This window comes from Protopterus annectens, chromosome 2.part0, assembly GCF_019279795.1.
Source record: "Protopterus annectens isolate FY-2018-M chromosome 2.part0, PAN1.0, whole genome shotgun sequence".
In the NCBI taxonomy this organism is placed as follows: domain Eukaryota; kingdom Metazoa; phylum Chordata; order Ceratodontiformes; family Protopteridae; genus Protopterus; species Protopterus annectens.
The window spans coordinates 987,391,438-987,409,087 of NC_056728.1; the positions used below are offsets into that span (position 1 = coordinate 987,391,438).

The 17,650-nt window shown below is 38.9% G+C and overlaps 1 protein-coding gene across 8 annotated transcripts in view; it reads left to right on the forward strand.

Moving 5' to 3' along the window:
* The window catches only part of MPDZ (multiple PDZ domain crumbs cell polarity complex component), a 3,829,210-nt gene that overhangs the window by 2,447,133 nt on the left and 1,364,427 nt on the right, over window positions 1-17,650 (forward strand). For all 8 annotated transcript variants that reach the window (XM_044061234.1, XM_044061239.1, XM_044061240.1 and 5 more), the window contains one exon: window positions 5,770-5,947. In XM_044061234.1, the coding sequence (XP_043917169.1) occupies window positions 5,770-5,947 (178 nt within the window). The remainder of the gene's footprint in view (window positions 1-5,769; window positions 5,948-17,650) is intronic.

The following is a 17,650-nucleotide window of genomic DNA, read 5'->3' on the forward strand; positions in this document are numbered from 1 at the left end:
GTGTGTGTCTGTGTGTGTGTAAGTGTTGAGAGTGGCGGTATTTATATGTATGTGATCTGTGTTTGTGCAGGGGGAGTGTAGAATGTGTAGTGGTGGTTTTTGTATGTTTGTGTTTTTAGTGTGACCTCAGAGTTATTATATATAAGTAGCGGGGGTGTGGGCGGTGCAGCCCCCCACATGTGGAGTGCAGGGAGGCTTGCATGCTTGTCCTGCTTATATGTAGGATCTGCGTTTGTTTTGTTGTGTTTGTGTATGTTGTGTTGCTTTGTAGTGTAGGGAGGAAGGTGTATGTGTGCTTGTTTTTGTGTGGAGTGTGTATGTGGGCAGTCGCAAATTAAAATTTTGTGCTTTTGGAGTTTCGAGTTTTTAAGTTTTCAGCTTTACAGTCTCAAGATACTGAATTTTGATATTTCACTATTTCAGGATTGTAAAGTGAAACTGGCTAGATGGTAAATGTCACTGAAACACAATGTACTGTACTAATGCAGTTGTTGCCACGTTATTTGTGATGTGACATTTGAAGATCTTCTTTGTGAAGTCTGAATTTAGGATGTCTTTCACTCTCTCATTCTCTCTCTCTCTCTTAGATGTACTATTTTGATCTGAATATCTGCATTTGGGACATTCATGTCCTGCTTCTCCATGTGTTGTGATGTCACTCTCCCCAACAACATAGCATGCCTAGCTCTTGAATTTGCTCTCTCAGTTTCTGTCTGTATATTGACATTCATTGTGGAAAAGTTCCCAGTTTCAATGTGTAATGCAGCAGCTTAACTATCAGATAAGTCCAGCACCACAACATGCATTACTTGGGAGAGAACAATGTGAAGCACCGTCCCAAAAATGCAGAAAGGGTGCTCAGTGTGGGTACCAGCTGCAGCGCCCCTTGTGCAGCCTCAGGCCTATGCTAAAGCACTATCTAAAGGTGAAGGAAGTTGAGAGTGGACACTGGTCACATCCTCATGTGGGCAAGTTAAGTGTCTTAAGATCGCCATATGGCTCCTTTGTGTTATTAAAAATGCAGCAGCAATAATTCACATAAAATAATAAAACAAGATGCTTTGTAGTCTGTCTTCATTTTCATCAAACAAAGACGTTCACGTTATTCTCTTGCTTCACTGAATGATGATGGGGACACAGAGAAGTGCCCCCCTCCCCCGGAATTACTTTGAAGAGCATGTTTTAGGAATTCTTCCATCCCACAGATGAATAACTGGAGCATAATATCAGCTGGCCTTTTGCAGGGAAGTAGTTTTTTCATTATATTATCCAGATCTTTGGATCACAGTAAGGAATGAGGGCTGTTCTGCCTGTCCCTCCCTTGGAGTCCAGCAGGATTTGGTGGTTGTATGGAGGTAGGTCCAGTAGGTTCATGCCAGGGTCATGGCTTATGTCATTGATGCCATACAGTTGTTTTATATCTGGGGACATGTATTTATTGGTGAATGAGCACACCCTTTGGAAGTATGGGCTCACATCAGCACTGGCCATAGTGCAGCCCTTTTGTGTCCCTTTATCACCTTGAGCATGTCATGTGCATCACTGTGTGCTGGTACCCATTGCCTTATACTTGGCATCTGACAGTTATTCAGTTGGCTACACTGATCTTAGACATATGTGAACATTCCTATTCTACAGCTTAAGAAGGCAGAGTTTCTTGTTCTCCTCTGTATCCTGGGAGAAGTCAGAGACCATTATGTCAGGTACTTCTAAGTAGAATGAAACCTCTCTTCCCTCCAGCTCCTCAATGAATGCTTTCCTGCATTGGAAAAACCCTCAGGTTGAAGTCTGCTTTCGGCTGGCTGTTTATCTACTGTCAGAGGCATTTTATTCATTAAGATGTCAACTGACAGGCAACAGTATGAGTGGAGAAATGATTTCACTGATAGTAGGACTGTGCTTTTATGTATGGAATTTTGTAACCAGAATCTGAACTTCTACCATTTCAGATACTTGAAATGTAGTTTTTTAAAGTCTTTTTTAACTGAAATGCTCTTTATGCTATAAGGAAATCTGTTGTAGGACCTGTATTTGTAAAAATACATTGTTATAACACTGAAATAAGCAATGAAGAGTTTGTGCATTTAGAAAGTTAGTATAATTCTAAGTTACCAAATAGGTGAAGTGAAATATAAATGCTCCATTAAGTAAATTTTAGTAGAGATATAGTTTGACAAAACTGTGATCAAGAACTCTTTTATCAGCTGCTATACAGTGTAACTTACAGTGTTAACATTTTTTAAAGAAGGTAAGAAAAAAAAAAGACAACACCTCAGCTGTATAGTAGGAAAATTTGTACTGGTAATATGGGCTCATAGAGTGAATGTAAACTTGCCACTTCAAGAAAACTGTCCCCACCCCCAGACATTGAAGCTGGTGAGCTCCTACTAGTGGGAATTCATACAGAATCATTTCCCCCGTTGTGTATTTATATGTAAATGTTGAATTAATATTATGATGTTATATAAAAAGTATCTCTGCAACTAAAGTTGAAATTCCAGCCTTTCATTTTTGTAAAGGGTCTGTTCTGGATTTAGTTATGTTCTTATTTATAAACAAACTACCTACAGATATTCCGTTTATAAATGCCACCCTTTGTACTTCAGTTTTCTACTTAGTAATGCTCACCCTTCCATGAATGTAGAAAAGGTATGGCAAAAAGACTAAGCCATCATTGGAAATGTCTAAGCTCGAAACATTTTGTAATAAACTGAGATAAAACAGGTGCAGTGTTATTTGAGATCCACCAGAAACATTAAAGGACACTAAAAGCATTAAAACTGTAGTCCTATTCAATGCCATTGTTTCACAATTTCAGCAATATCCTTTCCTTTAGACTTCATACTGAAGTAAGTACTGATAAAATAGTGTAGCAGCTAAATTTTGCTTGCAAACATTGCTACTCACTAATTGTTGAAAACTGAAAACCTCCCGGCATCACTGTCCTTATCACAGGAATGGAACACCCCCTTCTTGCCATTACCCGTATAATACCAAACTTCTCCAAATTACTGTAAACAAAATATGTAATTTTATCGCTTTCTGACTGAAGGAACACTATTACCACAGTCTTACAAAATGAAATTTCTTTTCTACTTTACCTTAGTTACTGCTTTCTTTGTACTAGCAGTCTAACTTTAAACACATCTTTCTACTGCCTACATTTACTGGCACAGAGTGCTGCTACTCCAGTACAATCAGCAATCAGTAATTACTAGGGCATGTAAAATACTGCATGAACAAAGCCCAGAAAATGTAGGATTTTTGCTTAGAAATGTTTGTTGGGTATTTTTATACCCCAAGCAGATTGCAGAGAAATTTTCCCTGAGGTAAGTAGTAAATTCTGGAGGTATAATGAAAAAGAAGGATGCAATTGGGAACATGTTTTTGGGAATGTAACAAGTTCGCGGATTTTAAAAATTGCTTACAGAGTAATTTATCAGAAGTATTTGGGGGGGGCAAGTAAATGACTATTTTGAGATAGGACACAGGATCTGAGTTGCACAGACTTAGTAAGACCTTACTAAGTTTAATACTATTGGCTGCCAGAAAAGCAATTACTAAAAAATGGAAATCAAAATTTTATCAAGATGCAATGGAAGTACTGAATATTGTAAACCGATAAAATAATGGTAGATGGGATCTTTAGAAAAGGGAAGGAGGAAATTCATTGAAATAAATGGAATTTGTAGGATTTGTACCTACAGAATAATGCATAGGAGAAGGATTGAGGTTTAATGAAAGGCTGGAACTGTTATGCAATGTGGGTATGAGTGATAATTGTTAAAAAGAAAACATATACGTAATATATAATGCACAAAAATAATGATGTTTAAATGATTTTCTTTTCTATTAGTGTATGCCAACATATGTTACCATATACAGTTGAAATATAAATGTTAGTTGTTACAGTAAAAAAGTCTGGCAATAAAGCTCTGATTTATGCTTTGTGGAATCAGTGTTTTAGAGAAACTGGTGAGTGTTACAGCACTGCTTAAACTCCTTATTACATAGTAAGCACTTGTAAACATTTGCTTTTTTGTGTAAACGCTTTTACGTGTTTCTTCATATTCCTTTCTTGTGAGCAATAGAAAAACTAGTTTTGATCTGTGTTGTACAGTTTCCAGCTTATTCTGTAGGCACACTATAGGGCATCTCCAATGTTTACACTTTTAAATAAATAATTACTATTATAAATGGTGAATATTTTAAATTGTATATATAATTTATTAATGTTATATTAACATTATATTAATATAAAAACACTAGATTTTGCATTAGTATAGAAATACTGTATATGCAACTAAAGCTGCAGTTCCAGCATTTCTCCTTTGTATAGGGGATTTGTTCTGGGTTCCATTCTATTTTCCATTTTTATAAAAAGCCAGCTGTAGATAAATTTGAAACTGTACATCTCAAAGCAAAAGTATATACCATGTAGTTGTTTTCATCTTTGACCACCAATTTGTATGTTTGCTTTCTTTGTACATTTTTTTTCATTCTCTATACCTTCTCGTCTCGTGATGTACTGGCTGTCTTTATGTATGCCTTCTGGTAGAAAGGTTGTTGTATAACGTCTATGTTATTTGTCTGTCTTATAATAGTGGACTGGGTCTTTCCTGAAAAGAGTTCATGGGCTATTCTATGTACTTGGTTAATAAATAAATAAATAAATAGAAGTGTTACAGATCATTTTCACTCAAAATGCTCATTCTCTAATAAATATATGTATACTAGTACCACAGTTTATAAAATAAATCGTCAGAGCATTACCAATATGCACATGAAATATTTCTGTAAATTTAGCACCATACCTCTCATTTATTGCACTATTATTATTGTACCCAGGTACTATAAATATCATCATTCCCTTATGTCAAGAAGTTTATAGCAGGTTTATTTCATTCTGTGTAAATACTGTAAATTCTTTTCAAGAAAACGTTTACTTCATTTTATGTAAATTCTCAAATGAAAATGTTGTGTACATCTTTTTGAACTTTTATGTTAATTTCTGTTAATTTTTATTGTACTTGCTCTGTCAGTGTAGAGCTAAATCTTTTTTTGAACTCTTAGAACCTTTATGATAATTTCTTTAAATCTTTTTGTACTTGCTTTGTCATTAACTGGAGCTTTTCTCCCCGGGCCTCCACTGAAAATGGGCTGATCTTGGCCGAGTAGACTTTGCCGGTAAACAAATGCCAATAAATAAATAAACAAAAAATAACCCAGTAATAAATCCCTGCTTACTTGTTATTGTTGCATATTATATCTGTCCTTTTAATTCCTGGTGTAGAAACATACTTTTATATTATATTTCACTCAGACTGTTTTTCTTTGCATTACATCATTTGTTTATTTGTTAACCAGGTATAATAGTTGATCCTGTGATTTTTCTCATTTATCTGTCAGACTGTTAAATAGTTGTACACAAAGGTGACCTTATATTCCATGACACTGCTTTAAGTTGGGTAATAGTGCATATAGCAGTACGATAACAGCATGACATTTTATTCAAACAGTAGGATGTACATTTCAACTGATACTGAACATTGAACAGCGATATACTGTGCAAATCTGACGTATTAGCTGTGTGTCATAAACTATTTATGTTGCTCGTTTCAGATGAGATGGTTTATTATTAAAGGACTGTAGGTAGGTTTTGAAAAAAATGGATGCTATGTTTTGCTCTGTATAGTTAGATTCTGTATTCTTAACAGTTTTCAAAGAATCTATTCTGTGAAAATCAAGGATTTTCTGTTTGAATTACAGTGTGGAGTTGTGGCGAGATCCAGGCAAGTCCTTGGGAATTAGTATTGTGGGAGGTCGTGGTATGGGAAGCCGTCTCAGCAGTGGTGAAGTCATGAGAGGAATTTTCATCAAGCATATCCTGGAGGACAGTCCTGCTGGAAAAAATGGAACATTGAAACCTGGAGACAGAATTGTAGAGGTAGCAGCCATTCTTAAAAAGTCATTTTCTTTCTGTTTTATTTATTTTATTTATTTTATTTTACATTTGTTGACCGGGATAGTCCGACTGGATGCATGTCCATTTTCAGTGGAGGCCCGGGGAGAAAAGCTCCAAGGGTAAGCAGATACAGCATTACATAATACCAGCATTACATATTACAAACAGACTATTTACAGAGATTACATAAGTAAGCAAGTTAAACAAGTTCCACAGGTTACAGTTAGTCCTGAGCACAAGTCAGGATTAAATTAAATTACACATAAACTGGTTAACACATTTTTACACATTCGAGTTTGCCAGGCTTGATACATTGACATAGCCAGTTAAGTGACAAATGTTGTTTGAGTCTAGTTTTAAATTGACCTAAGGTGGAAAGTAAGGTAATATCAGCTGGAAGAGAGCTCCAGGATCTACTTACAGAGTTTGCAAAGAGAGAATCACCGGCTGTGTTATTAATTTTGCTAGTCTGAATTAGTAGTTTGTTAGAGGATTGAAGCGGTCTAGGATTGTTATAGGGGGTGATAATATTTTTAAGTGCAGGAGTATTGTCCGGATTATAGAGGATTTTATAGGCCGTAATCAGTTGGTTATACTGGATTAGGCTAGGTAGTTCAAGCCAACCAAGCTGATTTAGATTGATGATGTGTCCTAAAAGGCAGCCCAGTGGCAAACCTGGCAATGTGGTTGTAGCAAATTGAGAGTTTGTTAAGGACAGTCTTGTTCACATTTGAGAGTAGAGGGGATGCATACAGAAGGGTTGAAAGAAGGTGAGAGCGAGCTATGGCAATTTTAGCTGGAGGGGTTAGGAAGGCTTTTATTCTGTAAAGTGACCCTAGTATTTTATTGATGGTTTTGATAGTTTGGTTAACATGTAGGTCAAATTTGAGATTATTGTCTATGATGACACCTAATAGTTTTGTAGATGGGTCAGGGGAGATTATTGTGCCATCATTTGATTTTATGGTAAAGGTGAAAGCAGTAGACCTAGGTATTGGTGAAAATAACAGCATTTTAGTTTTTTTGGGATTTAGGATCAGACGATGTTCAGAAAGCCAGTTTTCTATTGTATTAAAGGTGGTCTGGGTAGCTGACCATAACTCTACTGGAGATGTGGCTGAGCAAATCAGAGTAGAGTCATCAGCATATTGGATACAGCTGACTTTTGGGATGACAGTATAAAGGTCGTTAATGAAGATGGAGAACAGCAAGGGCCCTAGTATAGAGCCTTGTGGTACTCCGAGGGTGTTAGGTAGAAGGTTAGAGAGTTTGTTCTGCCAGAGGACAGCCTGCTGTCGACCATTCAGGTAGGATTGAAACCATTGGAGGGCTCCAGTATCTAGACAGAATGTTTGCAGGGTGTGGATTAAAAGTTGGTGATCAACCATATCGAATGCCTTGGAAAGATCCAAAAGAGGGCTGAGGATATATAATTATTGTTGTGATTATGGTTTATGGTGTTAGTAAAGGCTAGGAGGGCTGAAGTAGTGCTGTGATGAGGACAGAAGCCATGCTGAGCGTCTGCCATAAGGCGATTTTGGATTAGGTGGTGCATGAGTTGTCTATGAATACATTTTTCCATAATCTTTGCAAGTGGAGAGAGTATAGCTATTGGCCTATAATTGGAGAATTCAGTAGAGCTGCCTCCTTTGTGAAGTGGGATTACATAGGATATTTTCCAGATGGTGGGAATTTTAGCTTCTACTACGGTTCGATTGATTAGCATTGAGACGGGGTAAGCAATAGCATCAGCTGATTTTTGTAGGTACTCGGCAGGGAGTTGATCAGCAGAAAGTGTAGTGGGTTTTAATTTTTTGATCAAGGTACAGATAAGTGAAGTGGCAACTGGTTGGAAGCTGAATGCAAGTAGGTTTCTAGGGGTGCTACTTTCAGGACAAGGGGAGCTAGGAGGTAGTTGGCTAGCTAGGGCTTGAATTGTCTCAGTAAAGAATTGGTTAAAACTATCAGAAACATCTTCAGGGGTTTTATCAATAGTAGCAGCAGGGATTGGGGTTGAAGTTTGTCCAGGATGTAGTAGATTATTTAAACCTGCCCAAAACTTCTGAGGGTTATTTTGATTTACCGTCTGTAAATTACAGTAGTATTGTTTTTTGTCTTGTAAAATTGATTTTTTGGTTTTGTTCCTGGATTGCTTGTATTTAATGTGATATTGAGGGTCTTTAGAAGAACGCCATAAAGCCCACGCTTTGTTTCTAAGGGTAATTTTGAGTTTAGACTCTATAGAAAGCCATCGTGCAGTTTTTGCCTTGGTTCTCTTTGAACGAACAGGTGCATGCAAATCAAGGATCTCAAGGAATTTGTTGTTAAAGTATGCTACTGCTTCCTCTAAGGGGAGGTGTTTTAGAATAGACCAATTACATGAGTTTAGTTCTTGTTGGAATTTGGCAGGGTCAAAGTTTTTATTGTTTCTAACCTTTCTGAGTAAGGGTTGTTGGGAATTAATGTTTTTGTGCTTAATTACATATGTGAGAAGGTGATCGCTTAGGCCATTAAGGAGGGTACCAGAGGTGTACAGTTGGGGATGACTGTTTATGAGTACCCAGTCAAGTATACTTTCTTTTTGGTTGGGTTTACCTATCCTGGTAGGGGTGGATATGATTTGTGTAAATGCATGCAGTTTAATATGGGTGGTTGGGGATTCTAAGGAACAGGTGCCCCAGTCTATGTTAAAGTCTCCAAGTAGTAGGGTTTCTTGTGGGTAGTGACATGATAACCAGTACAGGATATCTTCAAATGTAGATATATTGTTACCTGGGGGAATGTACATACAGATGATATTAATGCATTTATTTTTATTAAGTTGCAATTTGGTGGCAAGAATCTCAGAGTTATTAATCTGAGGAGGTTGTATTACATCTATGGTGACATTCAACTCCGATTTATAGAGTACAGCTACCCCACCCCCTTCCTCGAAGCACGATCCAGCCTGTGTATGTTGTACCCAGGTGGTAACACTTCATTGTCTTTAGTGTTAGGTTTTAACCAGGTTTCAGATAAACAGAGAATCTCAGGGGAGTGGACATCCAGAAGTGCATGCAATTTATGTACCTTGTTATTAATGCTTCTAATATTGAGATGACAGACTAGGAGAGAGTTAGTTGGCCTATTAATTGTATTTTTCATTTTATGTGTGCGCAGTTTACATTTGTAGTCTTCCATTACCAGAAGCATAGCTGGTTCAATTAGCGCCCTGAGCCATTACTGTGAACCAGTGCCTCACTCCTTCAGCTCTTCAAGTAAAGGGCAAAAAAAAAAAAAAACAAAAAAAACCCCAAAATGCACCTCCCCCAGCCCCAGCTATTCAGGTCCCATTTCTGTGTGTGCCCTAGTGTCAAACCTCCTTTAACATAATTTATGTAAAAAAAAAAAAAAATCTTCTTTTAAACTTATCAGTTTGCTACAAATGTTGCAGATAGTTGCTGCAGTTCATACCTGCCTGCACAGAGTGCTTTAGCATTCATGTTTTAGTTAAAGAAAAAGCATACTTTTTTTTACACTGTAGCACACTGCTTGCTGCAAATATAGGGAACAGTTGCTACAGCTTATACCCTGTCAGCACGGAGCACTATAGTACTCAGGTTTTATTTAAAAAAAAAAAAAAAGGATTTTTTTTTCTTTTTACTTTTAAATTGTAGCCAACTGTTTGCTGCATTGTAGCAAGCAGTTTCTACAGTTTAGACCACACATGGAGCACTACAGCTCTCAGATTTGGCCGCAAATTCAATACTGGCTTTTAAAAGCAGGCATTACATTAAGGAGAGATCAGGATTGGCTGATCACGTGCTCCTCAACATTTCACCTATGGTTGTTGCCATTTCGCCCTGCCCTAGCTATGATGCTGTCTGTCACATCTTTGTACTTCAAAAATATTTGGCCTGTGAAATTATACTTAACATTTTGTGGCTACTTTTTCTCAACTCTCCATTAGAATATGGAAAGAAAAAGTCCAGACCTGAAGTGTGGTATTATTTATTGGTTTATACCTTTACAACCTTTAGCTTGGGACTCTAGCCTTAGAAAGAAAAATTATTATTTGCTGTTCATCATGACCAAGCATTCTATTCCAGACATTGATTGTCCTCATGTATAGACTTAACTACTTAAATAGACCAGATAACTTGCCTTGACAAGACTTATGTTGGTGTTTGGGAGATGTATCAATGTTTTTATGGTTTTGGCATACTGATGATGTCTCTTGCCAGAGCCTGTGTTTGTATCTTTGATCTGCTGTGATGTCAGAATGTGCAGTAGCAAACTAGAACCTAATATTCCATGGCTTTGGGACGTCTTTATGATGACTCTCTTGCTATGTAAGGTGCTTGCCTAAGAATGGGTTGTATTAGGATGGTCAGACCAAGTCTTAGTGTTAATAATAAGGGTAGTGAGCAATTTAATGGTAATTGGAGGTTAACTGAAGATTAATCATTAAGATCTATTAAGAGAACATGAAAAAGAAAGTATGAGCTTGCAGTGGCTGCATAGAGAGATAAGGCGCTGACTATGACTAATGAGACCATAGTTCGAATACTGACAATGGGGTTTGACGACACAAGCAAGGAGAGTGAGCCATGTTAAGCAAAGACAAGGAAACTCTGTGGAGTCAGGGACAGTTTCAGAATTGTTTCACAACGATTGGCCAGAAGGTAAATATTCCCATGCATTTCTCTCAAATGCACACTAACCCTTAATGCCAGAATTTAAACTGAACAAATGAAGAGGGCAAGTTAGTTTCATCCACAGCACTGCTAGGAACTCCCCAGCTATTTGCCTGCCAACATTTTGAGAGAGAGGGAAAAGTGAACAAATGAAGAAGGCAAGTTACTTTCATCCACAGCACAGCTAGCAACTCCCCATCTGATTGTCTACCAAAATATTGAGAGAAAGCGAGTGATAAGGTCACTGTGGTTGTGGTCTTTTATTTATTCTTTTAAGTAAAGAAACCTATGACACATTCAAATGACAGGCACAGTTTGTAAAAAAAAGAAAAACATTTTTTAAGCTCTCGATTGCTTGTTATGTTGATCATACTGGGTAACTAAATAAGTTAGTTACATGCAGAACATAAAAAATTTAAAATAAAAGTTGTGTTCTTGGCTGGCTGGGCTCTTTCAGACATGAACAGATACAGGCAAGCAGATAGGAATCTTAAGTCCCTTTTCCTGGGTAGTAGTATGGGACTGCTCCATGGAGGAAACTCTCAAGCTCCTCCCTTTAAACAGAATGCTGTAGTTACCTAACATAACCTCAGACCTGGTTTGCCACCTTAGCATGTATACATGGTCGCTGATAACTCTCAAGCGAGCAAGTTATATTATTGCTCTGAGTTGGAAATATTTCTTATATAATTCTTTTTTGCTATTTCCTCCCTATTTTATTATACTGATATTTTTATTATTTAAAGCTAAAATCCCTTATTTCTGGGTATATCTTGATTACCATGGTTGACATTTCCTTAGTACTGTTTAGTACCTTCATTACCATTGTTGGTATTTTTCTCATTTCGTTCCTTGAGTCTAATTTAAAAAAAAAAATCTTCCTAATCATTTTTCTGTCTTGGTTTTAATTATGTCCTAAAAACCTTCAGGTTTCAAAATGTGCATGACCTGCAGCCATAAAATTCCTAATTCGGATGCACAATCTAAGTGTGTCTATTGCTTAGGCCCATCTCATCTTGATTCAGATTGTGACATACATAAAGGGTTTAATTGCCAAGGCTTGATAGAAAAAAATGAATTCTTAGAAGTTTGCTACCTTCACAATCTGATCTTCAGCTTCTTGGGCTCAAACCCTGAAAAGATTTGATCAAATGGGAGATTCTGTCTGTAAAGTGTCAAGAAAAAGGTCTCTAAGTCCATCTAACTCTACAGCTCCAGTAACTAAATCTCCAGTCAAAGTGGCAAAAAAATTGGATCTGACCACTTTGGATCCGAGACCTAGATCAGAAAAAATCTCCTTGAATCTGGTCACCTCAACATCTGCCGGATCTGATCTGTTTTCAGTTCCCATCTCCCTTTTTGGAACAATCGCCAAGGCAGCATTCCAAGGTCATCTTCCACAACCTCATCCTTTCAGTCTTCCAAGAGTCTGACAGAAGCTGATGTGGACAGGATGATGAGGAAGTTCCTCAGATGCAGATTCAAATGGGAGTTCTTTTGGCAACAACCCCATCCGGTTTGGAGACCGTTGTCAGTATCACTCTTCCGTTTTTGCTCCTTCTCTGATCTGACCTTTGGTTTCAGAGCCATCAGGTCCAAAAGTCCTGGAGTCATCCACCTTGGATCTGAAGATGTTGGCATGTCTCACTCTGTTGGTGTCTCTAAGTGGTCTGGCACCAAGCACTTTGGAGCTGGTCAACTCTTGGAGCTGTAGTGTCTGCTCCAGGGTGTTGGATTCGACTCTGAAGCTGCCGGAGCCATGTCTGCCCCTTTGAGCTTTAGCACTGGACAGCTTGGCTCTGATTCCCTCTTCAAGTAGTTTGCCTTCTGGGCAGAAGGAGCTGACGGTCCATAAGCATGTCTTATCAGATCTGTCAGTGTCCTTCAAGTCATTCTTGAAGTAGTTGAGAGAGCTTTCTTTGCTCCCAAAGTTCAGACTTCTCAACCCTCTTTGGCTCCGATTACCCAGTTCCATTCAACTCTGTGTCCAGAGTCTTCATTATCTGTTCCACTGGGAAAACCAACCCAAACCAGTCTCCAGACAGTCCAACAGGGTATAGTAATCTCTTCTGACACTTTTCTGAAGCATCCCTCCAAAGAAGTTCTTAGGAAGAGGAGGTGTAAAAGGAGGCACTTTGACTCTTCAGAAGAGAGTGTTATGGAGGACACTAGCTTTGATGAAGGGGAAGGGTTCCCCAGATCACCATGTGATGATGTCTTTTTTGGAGATATCATAGAGCTTCCAAGAGGAGCTGGTGTTCCTGGAGGCCTTAGGCACTGGCCCATCTACCTCCTGAGTGACTTTGCCCACCAATGAACTCATTCATTTGATCTCGTGATGGGCATAGAAGGAATCTGACATAATAGAGCCTATCCCTAAGAGACCAGATAGTATCCTATGCTCATGGTGGTGGCTACCAAAAAGGAACTGGCAGAACAAAGTTCCTCTGTCTATCCCCCTAACAGGGAGTGTAGGGCACTGGATCGATTCGGGAAGTATGTCTGTGCTTCAGCTATCTTTGATCTTAGGTCATTAAATTACTTGGCACGTTTGTTCAAAATTTCAGAGGGATTTTATCAAATATCTCTCCATATCTCTCTCAGGAACTACAACCTTCAAGGTAGAGAGCACTATATCATCACAGTTGGCCACCCTTCAGTCCATTTCAAATTCGTCCTTGAGGCTTATCTCACACATGACTAAAGGTACCACACAGGCAGTGGGTCCAGGACTTTCCATTAGAAGACATGCCTGGATGCACTTGTGTGATTTCTTGGAACCCCTCAAATCTTCCTTCATCAGTGCTCCCTTTGATAGATGTTCTTTATTTGGCCCCAAAGTCTGACACACGCACACTCCAGGTGTGAACAGGAAGGAAAAACCTTGTCTGCTGTGACTGTGCATTTTTCAGTCCCTCAATGAACCTTTTCTAGTGATCAGCAAGGTGGACAAAAACTGTAGTTCAAAAAAATCCTGGGTCTCTTCCAACATTTACATGGAGATAGTTCCCCCAAAGGCAGAGGGAGGAGCTCTAATGAAAGACATGATCCCTGCGGCAGAAGTGGTCCACATAACCAGGATCTGTAATTTCTCTGACAGATCCTATCATCACTTTTGAAAGGAGGCCTGACTGGCTGGGTAGAAATTGCAAAAGATTCATGGGTGCAGAGGATAATATCCAGAGGTTATGTAATACCATTTTCCCATCCACCCCATTGATGCCAGACAAAATCCCTGATTTTCCACCCAATCAAAGAGAAGCAGAAATTATACAAATAAATAAGTTGCTAGAAAAAAGTCATCCAAAAGGTTCCCCCAGACTGGCAAGAGTCTGGAACTTATTCAAGATTCTTTTTAGTGCCAAAGAAACCAGGGGAGTGGAGACCTGTTCTCGATCTCAGCGAACTAAATCGATTAGTTCAATACACAAACTACTAAATGGTCACAGTTTAGTCCGTGCTGCCCTTTCTGCAAAAGGTTCTCATTAGATCGATAGATCTTCAGGATCCCTACTATTACATAAAAATTAACAGACAGTCCAAGAAATGTCTATGTTTCTGGCTGGGAGCCAGTCTTTTACCAATATAGAGCGCTGCCCTTTGGTCTCACTAAAGCCCCCAGGGTATTTATCAAGTGTATGGCAGTGGTAGCAGCTCACTTGAGACTGCAAAGATTCAAGGTGTTTTCCATATTTGGACAACTGGGTCATAAGCGCTTCGCTCCGACCAAGCACCATCTGATTCAAGCTCAAGACTCCAGTTATGCTCTCATCTGGGAATTTCTGTTAATTACACCAAATCTCATCTTGAACCAGTGCAGGTACTAGAATTCATTGATGCTTTTCTCAATACATTCACTCAAACAGCTTCTCTCCCTTTGACCAAGGTTCAGTCAGTTCAGTTCCAGGTCAAAAAGATCTTTCAAAAATCCTCTCTTTCAGCTCATCTGATTCTCCAAGCATTGGGATCCATGTCAGTGGCAATCATTCTAGTACCACTGGCAAGGTACCATTTGAGGATCCACATCAACATCTTCAGCTTTTTTGTCTAGAATTTCCTTGGATAATATTTGTGTAGCTGCAACTTGGACTAATCCTCATACCTTTAATGCTCATTTCAAATTGGATCTGGTCTCTAGGGGAAGAGCAGCCTTTGGCTGTATTCAGGAATAGTCCTGCCAAGATTTAGGTAACTAGGAAGTTTGTCCCAAAAGTTGAAGAATGAATTAAATTGACAACATCAGATAGAACGTTATGGAGAATACATAACTTTTTTTGTCTGTGTTGTCCATTTGCATTCTTCCTTAACTTCCCTTCCACCAACCCCCTCCTTGCTTTACTCTTGGAAAGAGTGAAGGATGCTGCAGGAACTACTGTTCCTGTGTTTGAGTCCCAGATTCTGTTATGTCATCATTTCTTACTGCTTTGCAGGTATAACGGGCAGCAAACAAGATCTGAACTAGGTTAGGTGATTAAGGTATTATGGGTAAATGGAGGAGCTCGTGAGTTTCAGTGTTAACAAGCTAGAAGAAGCGGCCAAGTCAGGCCCAAACTCAATAGTTGAGGAAGAATGAAAGTGAACAACACAAACTGAATGTTATGTTAAGTACATATTTTTTTTCACATCTCAGAAAATAAAAAAAAAAATATTTCTGATAAAAGGTTGTCCATCTTCAGTTGTATCTTTCGGCTTTTCCCGGTTAGGGGTCGCCACAGTGGAACTCCGGTCCGCTAATGATTGGCAGCAGACTTATCGAGTTGCCAGCCTTGACATACAACCTTCAACGAAACTACGCCCATTCACGCATGTCTCCACACAGAAGACGCTTTAGCTGAGAATCGAATAGGACAACGTCTTGCTGTGAGGTGACAACACTACTGCAGCACCACCACCGCATTCAGTAATCAGTAGAAATGCATGCTTCAGGGCCAGATATCCAGACAAGCTTTCTCAGGCTGCTTGGCTTCTTTGCTGTCATGTGAAACCCTTCACCATGAACAGTCATTTCTCAGGCTGTCAGTGTTTATTTTTCTACAGAAAATTGTTAGTTTTTATTTTTAAAGAGAAAATTTGACATTCTTGGCTGCTGTTCATTTCAGTGGGTATGGATTGTTTATAAATGAATAGTTTATTTTATTTTTATTTTTGTTAACCACATTTTCAACCATTTACCCTAGACTCTTTCTTCTTCTGTTTCCTATTTCTCCCTTCAGCTTTATGGTTGTTAGGTCTAAGTAGGCTGCAATGGCAAAGCACTCATTCTCTAAATGTGTATATCACAGGGCCTTTTTACCCACAAATGGTAACATGCACAGTGCCTGTATTGTTTAAGTGAGGTACAGAATACTTCCCATTGTACCTTCTGCAAAAACTTTGAGTGGATTGCTTGAAAAAGAAGGTGCAAGAAGATTCAAAACTATCTGATGAAAAGGCCTTGTCAGATAAATGACCAATACACCATTCAGCCTCTTCCTCTGACTCTTGATACCGAGCCATCAGTATTGATTTATCCTACTTGTAAGGAGTGGCCAGTGAGGAAGATATAATGCCCCTGCATGTGTACCGTGGCCTTAGGTACCACCACTGAAAGTGCTTCCTCAGCACCTGCAATCCCCCCCTACTGCACCTCAGGCCATGATGGAATCATTGAAAGTCAAGACATGATGATGGATCACCCATCATCCTCATCTTAAAGCCCTTCTTAGACAAGACCCAAGCACAGTTGGCCTCTTCTCCTTGTAGACCCTCATACCTCCGATTTTCACAAGTTTTCCCTCTGTTGACTGAAAATTTGACTGAAAGAGTGGTAGGAGCTTCTCCCAGCCCTTCTGTTTGGAGCACCGAGAGAACCTTTTCGAAGGAGTGAGCATTTCTTTTTCTCTGCTCCTGGGGTCACCAATAGCATCAGTTTTATTGGCTTTTACAACACTGATATGGAGTTGGCAGTGCTGAGTCCTCATGTGTTTGGGCTGTTGCCAAGAGCTCTGCTCTTGCCATTTTTGAGAATTTATGAAGTGATGCTGATCCAACCCCCCCCCCCCCCAGTATGCAATATTCATATTTCTGGCACCATATGCAACTGGGTGTACTACCTTACAGCTTGCATTCTATCCTTGTTGTTCTAGGCATTGATTGTCCAGATGATGCCAACTTCTTTGCTCAAGAATTCTAGACAAAGTCAAAAATAATGGTGGGGTCAAAGTCCCAAAATCAAATTTTTAAATATTACACTAATTCATTTAACAAGTTCATAGAACAACAGAGTTGCATCAATATGCATTTTCCTAACAATAGGAATTATGGAACTGTAATACCTGACTTTATTGACTGTAATCACCAATGATTTACCAGAAAATCATACAGTTTATGAGGGATATTGCAAAAATACGAAGCAAAATCAGTCGTCATTCTGCAAAGTCATACAGGACACTTCAGCACTGGAAAGAATTTTTATGTGTACACCAGGCACTTCAACATTGACACAAGTGGTGTAGCTGACAATAATTAGCCAGCCAGCTCTAGAAGATGAATATATTTCTTTTTAGTCCATTGCACAGATCTTCCATCAAATCTAATATCTTGGGCAACCTGCTATAAAGACTCCCTCTACTAATGTTTTTTTTTAAGTTTAATATACCACCTTTTCTCCAGACGTTACTAGTTTTAGGAGGGATTAAGATGGACAGAGCTAACATTTCAGTCAAAAATCAGGGGCACAGAATCCTTTTCCTTAGAGCTCAAGCAGCCTTCATCAAAAATGTCATGGAAGGCAGTAGAGAAAATACATCTAGAGTCTCCTCTGGATTCCACAGTTACAGACCTACATAAAAAGTTAAGTAGAAGCTTCCTAGGATTGCCGGCATAAGACCCAAACATGTTAGAGTGTTATGTAAAGTCTTTTTTCCTTCCCACAACGGAGGTTACAGTAGCACTGCAGATTAATTTTCAGTCATTCTGGATGGCTGCCCTCTTGCTAGATATCTTGAAAGATATTACCAAGGTGTCCTGG